This window comes from Chinchilla lanigera, unplaced genomic scaffold (assembly GCF_000276665.1).
Source record: "Chinchilla lanigera isolate Chin_1 unplaced genomic scaffold, ChiLan1.0 scaffold00002, whole genome shotgun sequence".
Classification (NCBI taxonomy): domain Eukaryota; kingdom Metazoa; phylum Chordata; class Mammalia; order Rodentia; family Chinchillidae; genus Chinchilla; species Chinchilla lanigera.
In genome coordinates, this window is record NW_004955403.1 from 53,942 (window position 1) to 66,120 (window position 12,179).

Consider the following 12,179-nt stretch of genomic DNA (forward strand, 5'->3'; position numbering starts at 1 on the left):
TGTCAGTTCACACCCCCCCCCTTTTAAAAATCTTTTTAAAGATTAAGTTTGGCTGATCCTTTCTTTGTTTTTTATTTCATTAATTTCTGCACTTTATTTCCACTTTGTGCTCACCTATAAATCTCTTCCAACTTCATTAAGTTTATTGCTTTCTTTTTCAATCTTTTATTTTTTTTAATATAGTCTCTTTAGGCTATAGATATTCATCTAATTATTAAGTTAGCTGTAATCTTAACCTTCGATGCATTTTGGTTAGATTTTTTGTGTTGTTAGATTTTTTTTTTTTTTTTAACTAGGAATCAAACTCAGGACCTTGTGCTTGCAAAGGCAGGCACTGTGCCACTGAGCTGTATCCCTGGCCTTGTTGGATTTTTTTGTTCTTTTTTTCTTTTGTTTTGAGATACTGTCTTGCTATGTAGTCCAGACTGTCCTCAAATTAGCTATGGAGCTCAGAATGGCTTTGAACTCTTTTTTCTTGCCTTAGCCTCCCAAATAGTGTTGAGATCATAGGCATACACCACCGTGACTGGCTGAGGCATTTTGTTTTTGTAGTCACTTAGGTCTAAATATTTTTCATAAATTTATTACAGATTGCTTTTGATTCATGTTATATGCTTTTTTATTTCCAAAATATAAGGGTTGGGCCATCATTTCTTAATGACAAATTCAGATGTGTTGTATCTTTAACCTTGTAGAGAAACTTCAAAACCCCTTTGCTATTTTGCTTGGTAGGCATTCTCTTCTGTCATGTGTTCTGCACTGTATTCTACTGGTTTTATGTGTTTGTCCCAAGTAACAAATAGGTTGTCTTATTTTTGTTGTTTTATCCAGCTAAGAGCATCTGGTTTTGACAGGTTTTTATTTGTTGGAATTACTGAATTTATTATTTATAATTTGTTTATTATAGTAACCAAAATAGTTTAACCTTTACCATTGGTGAACTAATGAACCATGGTCCCCCCAAAATAGGAAAAAAATAGTTGTAGCCAAATTAATAAAGTAGAAAAAACGTTAAAACACTGGATAGTTCATTTTTGCAAATAGCAATACTTGAAGAAAACCAAACGTTAACTTCAGGAGAATGTATAACTTGGAAGTTTGTGGTAATTTATTTTATTTTACTTTTGGGTTTATTTATTTTGAAACAGGGTCTGCATATGTGTTCCAGGCTGGTCTTGAACTGCTGTGTTGCCCAGGTTGGCCTCAAACTTAATGATCCACCTGTCTCAGCCTCCTGAGTGCTGGGGTTACAGTTCTGTACCATCAGCCTCCCTTTTGTGGTGATTTGAATGGGAGGCCTCTAGGCCTCATGAAAGACCATGGTAGTTTCTGACGCTGGTGCCTTACTTGGGTTTTTCTGTTTTTTGGTTTTTGGGTATTTCTTGGAGAATGGGTCTTGATCTGTAATCTAAATCGGCCTGGAACTGATGTAAGCATACACTACCACACCTGATCCTTTTTCCTTCGTTACAGGGATTGAACCCAGAGGCTCACTCATGTTAGACAAGCACTTTACCACTGAGTTATATCCTTAGCCTCTTTTTATTTGTTAGTTTGAGATCATTCTTGTTGAGTTTCCAAGGCTGCCCTTGAATTAGTGGTCCTCCATATTCAGCCTCTCAAATAGCTGGGATTACTGGTGTGCACCACCATGCCTGGCCCATGTTTGGCTTTAATGTTTATTCCTTAGATATTTCATGGTTAAGTTCACAGTGCACAGAACTAACCTGACCCTTTGTTAGATCCAGCCAAATGAGATGACGTAAGTGGACATGGCCCACCTCCTACACAGCACTAAGCCCCAGTCCTGGGCACATGAGAAGCAGTTAATGAGCCGTGGGTAAATCTGAGCTCTGGCAGCAAATATTAGGTCTGGTCTGGACTTGGGGAGCATTTTCCAAGTGGTAGTTGATGTTCCCCCAGGTTTTTCATGATTAAAGGTAGCAGTGATATCCTTTTTCAATTTCAATTTACAAAGTCAATATTTAAAATTATTTTCAAGATTTTATTTTAAAAGCCAAGAGGCCATGCATGATGGTACATGTCTCTAATCCCAGCACTTATGAGGCTGAGGCAGAAGTATCTTCATGTGTTCGAGGCCACCCTGGACTACATAGTGAGTTCAAAGCCACTCTGAACTACACAGTGAGACCCTGTCTCAAAAAACCTAAAACAAAAAAAAAACAAAAAAAAAAAGGAGAGAAAGAAGAGAAAAGCTTCAAGACCTCTGAGCTCAGCATGGCAGCCACTCAGTATTGGATGACGCTATGGCTTGTGTCTACATATTCTCCGAAAGCTTCGTGTGTGGGGCTCTTTGCAGGTGGCTGGATCTACAGTGTGTGATGCTGGGATTGATTCACAGCAGGAGGATGCTATACTGTCTATATGTATATATACTATATGTGTGAATACTGCCTACCTAAAGGGCAGGTAGCCTGGATAAAATATAAGGGGCAGAAAGAGCTGCTGTTGTTGTTGCTGGTCACTTGTCACCTACTGCTTGCTACTTCGCTGCTTTGCTGTCTTCTGCCTGCCATGGACTGTTTCTTCGCAATGCCCCTGTGCTGTGCCACCCTGCTTTGTAGCCAGCTCATCATGGACTGAAACCTCTACAGCTATGAGCTAAATAAACCGTTCCTCCTTTGACTTAGGGTGTTGTCACAGCAACAAACCAGTAACTAAGCCAGATGATGGTGCTCAGGCTGTCATCACTCAGCTGGTTTATTATGTAACTGGTGGTTTGCTCATTATTCAGGGTTTTTTTCTTAGTTGTGGTAAAGCATATGTATCAAAGTGCTTGTTATTTTTACCATTCCTACGTGAACAAGCCAACGGTGTCTAATAGGTTCATAGCATTGTGTAACCATTACCACTGTCTGTACCCACTGTCTAACCCTATCCCATACCCAACAGAAGCTGGGCACTCGCTAAACAATAACCGCGCAGTCCCCTCTCCCTCAGGACTCTGGTAACCTCTATTCTGCTTCCTGTCAACTACAAAAATCCCTCTGCCCCTGAGCCCAGGGCTCCATATGGTTCAGGGGCTGAGCCTGGGGACCAGATCACCTAAGGTGACCCAGGAGGGAGAGATCTGCATGTTTCCAGACCCTGTGGAGATTAAAAGTAAGGAGTTAATTCCCAATCCGAAATGCTTACTGTGCCATGAGACAATCCAAGGTACCTATTTTAGGTACCTTATGTAAGTAGAATCAGATTTGTCCTTCTGTGGCTGTTTTATTTAAGTATAATGTTTAAATATACAATGTATCAAAGTTTCATTCCGTTTTGTGGCTGAATAATGCATTTTGTTTATTGACTCATCTGGAAGGACACGAGTTGTTTCTGTCTTTAATTTTTTTTAGTTTTAAAAATTTGAATAATCTTGGTGGATTGGCACATTCCTGTAATTGCAGCACTGTGGGAGGCTGAGGCAGGGGATCACAAGTTCAAGCCCAACTGGGCAACTTAACAAGACCCTTGGCTTTTTTCCCCTCTTTAAAATTAAAAAAAAAAATTATTTTTAAAAGGGTTAGGGTTCAATCCCTAGTACCACAAATAAACCAGTAAAATCTGAGTGAAAATACACACGTAGCTGTGTAAGCAAGAACAGTATTGCTCCTGTGAGAGCAGAGCTCCCAAGTGAAAATAACGTGAGTCGTGTCTCTAGTTCAGGTTTTCTGAGAACACCCTGGGGCTCTTTCTAAAGGAGTCCGTAGGCATGGGCCTCAGTGAGACCTGAAAAGTAACCTGGCTGGCAGGTCAGGACATTTCTGCTGTCACATGGGCAGGATCTTGGGCATCCCAGGAGAAAACTGGCCCCAGGGGTGTGTGTGCTCCCCGTCTTGCCCTCAGGAGCTAGTCAGGGTGGAGCTGTCCTGGGTGCTGAATGAGTGTCTGCTGGCCCTGTGGCAGCACATGGAGGGAGCGTGGACACAAGCCAAGCATAAAACAGAAGTCTGGACTGTATTCTCCAGAGTGCATGTCCCAAGAACCCTTTCAGCTGTGTTGTAAGCAGTCACATTTGTGCCACTAAACTTTTGGGTTTCTAGAAATCATTACGATTTTTAATCCAGTTTTCTAAGACAATATTTTGCAACTTCTGGGTTAAATGTCTCTTTACTCCATAGTGGTCTAAGAGATTACAGAGTGACTTGTTTTTACCTTCTGTCTTGCGTGGCACTGCATCTTACTTGTAGCTGAGTTCTATAGTCTGTCAGGTACTGTGCTGAGGGCAGAGCTGTGAGTGAGCATGGGGTTGCTCATTAAGAGACATGACTCCTCTGTCCCACGAGTTCTTACTTTGCAAACCTTTTAAAGGTGTGCTGGTCTGGTGAACATAATCTGGGTGAGTTACTGACCAGACTTACTATTTGCAGTAAATTGTAATGATTTGATAAAAAAAAACTGATATAAAGACTTGGCTTCAGGGCTGGGGATTTAGCTGAGCGGCACAGCACCTGCCTGGCAAGCACAAGATCAAGAGTTCAATTCCTGGTACCAGAAAACAAACAAACAAAAAAAAAAGACTTGGCTTCAGTTTAAATGTTTTTGAAGATCTCAGTATTGAGATGTTCACATATATTTGCTTTACTGTGTCTTATTACTTGTAGTGCTGCTTCCTGTGGGGTGGTTTTATTTTTTTTTTTCCCCTTTAATAAACTCCTACTAGGTAATCAACAACTAAAGGACAATGGAAAAATTTAGAAGTGTCTTACTGTCTACTAATTCTTAGAGCAAGGAGCTTTGCTTTTTTCCCACTGAGAAAGTTTAGCACAACTAAATAGAGCAATTGGAATTGCCATTTATTCCTTTGACTTTTGACTTGAAAATAACAGGTGATGGTGTCAGTTGCTCTCTGATGTTTGCCTGAAACTGGGATGCATGATTGATTTCCTAGAATTTAAGGCACAGATTTGTGCTTCTATTTCTGTCCATTTCTATTAGCTACAATTTGCTGTGTTTAATGCCTTCAAAATTCCTATCTTATAGCTAGGGAAATTGTCTTAATTACATCTAGATTATCATATTTATCTTCTTTTTTTACACTTAAAAAGGTACAAATCTGAAGGAGATTTTATCTAGTGAAATTTTCTATCATTTTCTGTATCGTATGCAATACTATACATATTACCAATATCAAAATGATTAACTGAATATTTTTTCCTTTACTTTCAGTGATTTCCTAAATAAGAACCAGGAGCTGTTGCAAGATTTATCAGACATGAATGATGAAAACACTCAATTGATGGAAATACTGAATACTCTGTTTTTCTTGCCAATCAGACGCCTTCATAATTATGCAAAAGTTTTGCTAAAGCTTGCTACTTGTTTTGAAGTGGTAAGGTCCCATATATACCTGCTTTGGATACTTGAGAAGCCAGGAATCATAGTTTTTTTGGATAAAGCCACCGTAATATCTAGAACTTCTCTTACTTAACATTGCATTTCTTATTCCTCAGTGAGAAAGGAAAGTATGAATAGGCAAATCTAGTTTTCTTTGCTGTAGATTCAGTTTCCTTTCAGGACCTTATCCAAACCCTGTATTCATTTTATGAAACTGAGTTGAGACCCTGTTTTTACTTCTGCTCATTCATAGGTGATACTGAGCTGGTCCTAAGACCTTCACCTTTTTTTTTTTTTTTTTTTTTGTACCAGAAATCAAACACAGCCTCATGCTTGGGAAATAGATGCTATGCCACTACTGATCTGTATCCCCAGCTCCCAATACCTTTGTCTTTGAGATTGTACTAAAATGTGTGATTTCATTTTGTTTCTACTCTGAAGGACTCTAAAGAAATCATAATGACCTCTCAGTTCCTTAAAATCTTAAATCTCTGGCTCTGTCTCCTGATCTAGGTAGATTGCATGTCCCACAGTGACTCAGGAACTGACGTAGGCTTCTGTTAGACCCTCCTATGATTCCATAACTCTTTTCTTTAGTCTGGTTTCAATTTTAACTGAAACAGATCCAGTTTTTGCTGAACAGGTTTGAACCAGCAAATAACCAGATAGTTATAGATTTTACCTCCATATGGCCTCAACTAATGAAAGAAAAAATCTCTACTGGATCTGTTTAGAATGGTGCATTGAGTCTAATACTGTGCAGTTTCCAGGTTGATGGGCCTAATAAACAAAACGACATCTAAGGTCCTGCACGATCCGATACCTTCTTTTGTTTCTCATGCTGTCTTGTCCCTGTGTCCCCTACACTGGTTTAGAGTCCCTGTGTGTAGCTCCCTTGGGCTCTTTATATTTCCTTTCTAACCCCATCCTCATGGAACTTTTCAAGGCTTGGGTCCAAAGTCATTTCCTCCCCAAAATCCAGCCTATTAGACCTCTTCCTCACCTTCTTACCTCTTAGGAATTTGTTAGGGCCGGGGATATAGCTCAGTGGCACAGCGCCTGCCTGGCAAGCGCAAGGTCCTGAGTTTGATTCCTGGTACCAAAAAAAAAAAAAAAAAAAGTTTGTTATTCTCTCCTCTGTGCCTTGCTGGCCTTCATTTCCCCCTTGCCCCCTTAGCAGTGGTCCTTGTCACAAGGCATCATGATCTATGGAAGATCTTCTCAGAACACACACTTGCGTTCCATCCCTATGTGTTGCAGTTTTACTGAGTCTGAGGTAGTAAACCTGTGTGTGTGTATTTTTTAAATTTCTCCATGTAAAAAGTTAATAGTACTTAATATTTATTCAGTGCATTTCATATTCCACTTACTGTCCTAAGTACAAGTTCTGTGTTTTTTTTTAATTTCCACATCGACCTAGTGAAATAAGTGTTACAACTGTCCCCCTTTTACAGATGAGAGAATTGAGGCACATGTGAGAGCCAGAATTCATATCCAGGTGCTCTCTTACCTACTTCACTTACTGTCTTGACTGTTTTGATATGTAGGCTATTGATAAAAGTATTGCATTATCTTGATATGCTATGTATATATATGTACATATTTTTAAAATCTTTTCTACCTAGTCATAAGCTCCCAGAGACAAAGCTTATGCCTTCAGTCATCTAGATGTTTCTTTTCTTTATTTTTGGGTTCTTTTGAGACAGTCTTGCTAGATAGTCCAGCTCTTTGCACTCACTTGTAACCCAGACTGGGCTCAAACACAGTCCTGCATCAGATTTCCTAGTGATGAGATTATGTGAGCCACCATATTCAGTCATTAAATGTTTCTTAAATGAATGGAAAAATTGAGCATTTTGACTTTAAGGGTTGTGGACTGTAATTATTCATGAATACAAGGTACCATTTTTCTATCTAACCTTTTTGTTTGTTTGTTTTTTGAACTATAGTTCAGGCTGACCTTGAATTCACTATGTAGTCCAGGCTGGCCTCAAACTCACAGCCATCCTCCTGCCTCAGCCTCCCAAGTGCTGGGATCACAAGCATGCACCACCACAGCCAGCTCACTGAAACTCTTTGTTTGGGAAATGTAGTCATCTAAAATCTTAACTAAAAAGAATAAGTATTTTTAAAATTTCTTAATCTTATTTTCTGTTACGACATATACCTCAGTCATAGGAAACAAAGGGACTCTGAGCCTAGAACCTTTATGACTGCCTGTCCTGGTTCTGAGATGCGCTTCCTGCTGATGGCCACCTATACTTGTCCCTTTCCCTCCTGAGTTATGCCCCCATCTCACAAGCCCTTTATGTCACAGAACCTTTATGGGATCAGTCTTGTCCTGGTCCGGCTCCCTTTAGGAGAATACTTCTATTCTTAGGCTGAAATGTGTCCTTTAACTAGGTAGTACATACCTAAATCACACTGAACCTCTGGATTCTGGATAATTGTTTTATATTCTTCTTTTCCCCCTTAATTGGCCTCTAGACATCTCCAGAATATCAGAAACTGCAGGAATCCAGTTCTTGTTATGAGTCTCTTGCTCTCCATCTCGGCAGGAAAAGGAAGGAAGCAGAGTACACGCTGGGCTTCTGGAAGACCTTTCCTGGAAAAATGACGGTAAACCTTGCCACTGCCATTTGTTGCCCAGCCAACAGCTGTAATAACTGTCATCACTTTTTTGTTCCTCAATTGCTTATAAGAGTAATGTTTTAACGGCCTCTTTCCTAAAATGGATAAGGACTGTAGGAATGAGAGCTCTGAATATCAGTACATTCCTTCATTTCTGGGAATCCTCTGAAGACTTGCCATCCTTAGTTTGGGCTCTAATTCTGTGAAGTGTTTGGATCCCATCTTAAAGGTGGGTTTAGGGCTGGGGATATAGCACAGAAGCACAAGGGCCTGCCTGGCAAGCACAAGGTCCCAAGTTTGATTCCTGGTACAAACAAACATTTAATACCACACTAAGCTATGACCAGTTGCTCTGCTTTTGCCTGTTTTATTTTCTCTTTGCATGTTAAAATTGTTCTGATTGTTTAGTGTAGTATTTGTAATTCTAGGATTCCCTGAGGAAGCCAGAGCGCCGACTGCTGTGTGAGAGCAGTAACCGAGCCCTCTCTCTGCAGCACGCAGGCAGGTTTTCTGTGAATTGGTTCATTCTCTTTAACGATGCCCTGGTCCATGCCCAGGTAGGTTGGATGGCTAACCTCATTCTTGACCTTGAAAGAGGTGCTGAAAGGCAGACTGCTGTGATTACTAACTATAGTCGCTGACCTTAGGAAAGGCACTCGAAGGTGGACCACTGTAACACTATATCCACACATTGCTTAAGGGTGGGGATGTTAAGAAACTAGCCTGGCGTGATGGCGCACACCTGTAACCCTAGCACTTGAGAGGCTGAGGCAGGAGGATCACTGAGTGGAGGCCAGCCTGGGCTAGAAAGTGAGTTCAAGGCCAGCCTGAACTGCATAGTGGAACCTTGTCTCAAAAAGACAAAAAAAAAAAAAGTAATGAATTGTTATGCAGTTCTCTTATGTGAACATGATGGAATCTACTTGACTTCTGTCTGTCCACGCTATAATAGAACCTGTGCCTCTTGGCTGTGAACCTGTAAGCAGGTTATGCTGCTGAACATTCTAAGTTATTGTATAATTTTTATTATTTGTGTGTCTAACCAGGTTTGTTTATAGTACCACCATAAGTATAGGAAATACATTGTGCTATGACAGCTATGATGTCATTAGGTGGCAGGAATTTTTCAACTCTGTTACAATTTTATTGGGCCACTATTATGTATGTGATTCATCATTGACCAGAGTGTCATTATGTGATGCCTGACTGTATACTATCAATTTGTGTTTAAAACTATTGTGATATCTCTGCAAGCATTAAGCAAAAGAGTGTTTAACTACAGTGTAGGCTCAGTTTCAGAGGACTTTTTCTTCTCTGGTGCTGAATATTGAATGCAGGGCCTTCTACATTTTAAGCAAGTGCTCTGCCACTAAGCTACCCCCTCCCCGCAGCAGAGAGCTCTTTTGTTTTCCAGCTCAAGAATGAGTGTCAGCCAGAAGGGGTTCCTGGGGTTGACTGTGTCATGCGGCTATATGGCAGAGACAGCGGCCCCCACCTGGATCTAGCTATCTCAGAGAAATTGTTCGGGAGAAACCCTAAGACTGATGTGTGCCAGCAGTGTGACAAGGGTGTAGACAGAGACCCAGAGAGGCGTGGACCTTTACAGACAGGCCTCCTTGTTCTCTGTTGCAGTTCTCCACACACCACGTCTTTCCATTGGCCACGCTCTGGGTGGAGCCACTCTCTGAAGAAGCCAGCAGTGTGTGAGTATGGCTTCTCTTCTCCCCAGACCCTTCCCATTAGCAGAGTGCTTCCTTTCTGTGATGGGGCTTGGGAGCTGCCTCCTATTCTGCATAGCACATGAGACAGTGAAGTGGCCCAGGGGTAATAAAATGGGCTGTTTGGATAACCATGGAAAATCATGATAGATGCTAGGATGGTATCTCCATTGCTCACAGACTAGAGTGACTCTGTGTCCTTTCCCCACCGAGGGACCCATGTCTGGGGCATGAGCATTTGCATTTTACAGATTTTTGCTCCCCTCGAAATAAATAGGCTGGTTTTCATATTTGAGGATTGATACTATAGTGGCAGGTTGTCATACCATCTGGTGTTTATCCTTGTGAACATTTTAGGAATGGCTTGAAGATAACCACACCTGAAGAACAGTTCACTCTCCTTTCATCAACACCCCAGGAAAAGGTTAGTCCATAGAAGGTTTTCGTTCAGTCTTTGGCCTGGCTGTTTTTGCCTTTATTATAGCAAAGAAGTAAAAATACTGTTCTTGCTTGACCAATGATCCACAGATATGTCAGATAAATCTTCATTAAACCAAAACTAGTTTTTGTTTTTCTTTTTTAAGTAACTTGATTTTAAATATATAGCAGTAAATTTCAAGAACCAATTAGTACTATTCAATAAGGAAAGTATTAGGACTCAGAAAAGTGGCTCGCCTCAGGGAAAGACGGCAGGATTTAGAGCAGCGTTGGATGAGTTGTTGCCTTAAGTGTATCTGCCGTTACTTTTTGCTCCTAGACTAAGTGGCTGCGGGCTCTAAGCCAGGCTGTGGATCAGGCCCTGAGGGGCACAGCTGATCTCCCACCTTATGGAAGTGGCAGCAGCGTGCAGAGGCAGGAGCCACCAATTTCCCGCAGTGCCAAATACACTTTCTACAAGGACCCCCGCCTGAAGGATGCCACTTACGATGGGCGCTGGTTTTCAGGAAAGCCCCATGGCAGGTGAGTGTCTAAGATTTATCTCTGGGATGAGGATATAGAGAAAGTATTGATTCCAGGAAACACTAGTTGACATGCATTGTTTCTTGTTTATGCCTTGCAGAGGTGTGCTGAAGTGGCCCGATGGAAGGATATATTCTGGCATGTTTAGGAATGGCTTGGAAGATGGGTAAGAAAATTGTTTAAAATGTGGGGGCAAATTGAAGTTCAGTTATAAGTTATTTTATGTTCAGAGTTGCTTTTCAAACAAGCAGTAGATTTTTATTCTGATTTTTAGATGTGCATTCAGTACCTTAAAACTTAGAGTACACGTGGTAAGCATGAAGAGAGCTAGGAGTCGGGGGTTGCAGCCTTGATTCCCTCTGGGACTGTTTTCTCTCCATTTTCAGTTGTGGAGACTGAGGGCTGTGGGTAACGTTTATGGTCACACTGTGGACAGTATGTCTCTTTTTCCACAAAAGACACAGAGAAATTGTACTTTTGATAGTTTAAAACTATCTTTTATTGCGTTGATATCTTTATTCAAAAGAGAAATGTTCCAAGTGATATATTTTCCTAGTGATACTCTAATAACATTACTTTTGCATAAGCTTGTCATACTTTCTAACATTATAAATAGATTTACATGATAAATTTATGACTGAAGTATTTTGTGTGATGCTAAAAAACTAATGTTTTGCTATGTAAAAAAGGTGAAAATTGGGTAGTGGATTTTGTGCATGTGTGATAATATAAATTTTTGTGATGTCTTTTAATGGATTTTTAGAATAAAAACAGCCTTTAGACAATCTGTTGTATCCCACCTATAATACAGGTTAGGAAGCTAGGTATCTAGACTTACCAAGTGATGACAGATAGGTCTAGGACACAGGTCGTCCGCCTTTCAATTGCCTTGGAATGAAACATTAATTCCTAAATGCAGAAGGTACTCCTCTAAGACTTGTACAATTTAGGAAATAAGTACAGCTTAAACCCAGGCCCCCTTTGCCCCTCTCGTCCTATAGGTAAATCTTTTCACTGACTTCCTCACTGAAAGACTCGCTAGTGGATACACACAATAGGTAAGTGTATGCTGAATCTGTCTTCTGATGGATTTTATTTTCCTTGGCAGGTACGGAGAATACAGAATCCCAAATAAGGCTGTGAACAAAGAAGACCATTATGTGGGCCACTGGAAAGAAGGAAAAATGTGTGGTCAAGGAGTCTATAGGTAGTGACATAGGAAAGGTTGGATTGGTGTTGCTTTTTCAAAGAATTTCCAAGGAGTACATTTTACTCTTTTTAATGAGCGAAAGCCTGTGTAGAATCTTTCAAAGAATAACCCCTCACCCAGCCAGTGCAGTGGCACACACTTGTGATCCCAGTACTTGGGAGGCTGAGGCAGGAAGACTGCCATGTGTTCAAGGCCAGCCTGGACTACATAGTGAGATCCTGCCTCAAAAAACCAAAGAACAGCAACAACAAAGTATAACCGCTCGTCTATCACAAGATGAAAATATTAAGTTACTAAATTTGGTTCTGATTTAAATT

The 12,179-nt window shown here is 40.6% G+C and overlaps 1 protein-coding gene across 5 annotated transcripts in view; it reads left to right on the plus strand.

Moving 5' to 3' along the window:
* The window catches only part of Als2 (amyotrophic lateral sclerosis 2 (juvenile)), an 82,129-nt gene that overhangs the window by 31,493 nt on the left and 38,457 nt on the right, over positions 1-12,179 (plus strand). For 3 of the 5 annotated variants that reach the window (XM_005373184.2, XM_005373185.2, XM_005373186.2), the window contains exons 12-19: positions 5,176-5,338; positions 7,831-7,962; positions 8,403-8,531; positions 9,607-9,677; positions 10,050-10,116; positions 10,450-10,652; positions 10,753-10,818; positions 11,761-11,859. In XM_005373184.2, coding sequence (XP_005373241.1) covers positions 5,176-5,338; positions 7,831-7,962; positions 8,403-8,531; positions 9,607-9,677; positions 10,050-10,116; positions 10,450-10,652; positions 10,753-10,818; positions 11,761-11,859 — 930 coding nt within the window. Of the gene's footprint in view, positions 1-5,175; positions 5,339-7,830; positions 7,963-8,402; positions 8,532-9,606; positions 9,678-10,049; positions 10,117-10,449; positions 10,653-10,752; positions 10,819-11,760; positions 11,877-12,179 lie in introns of those variants that run through there. The other 2 variants (XM_013511695.1, XM_013511698.1) reach the window with 2 other exon arrangements.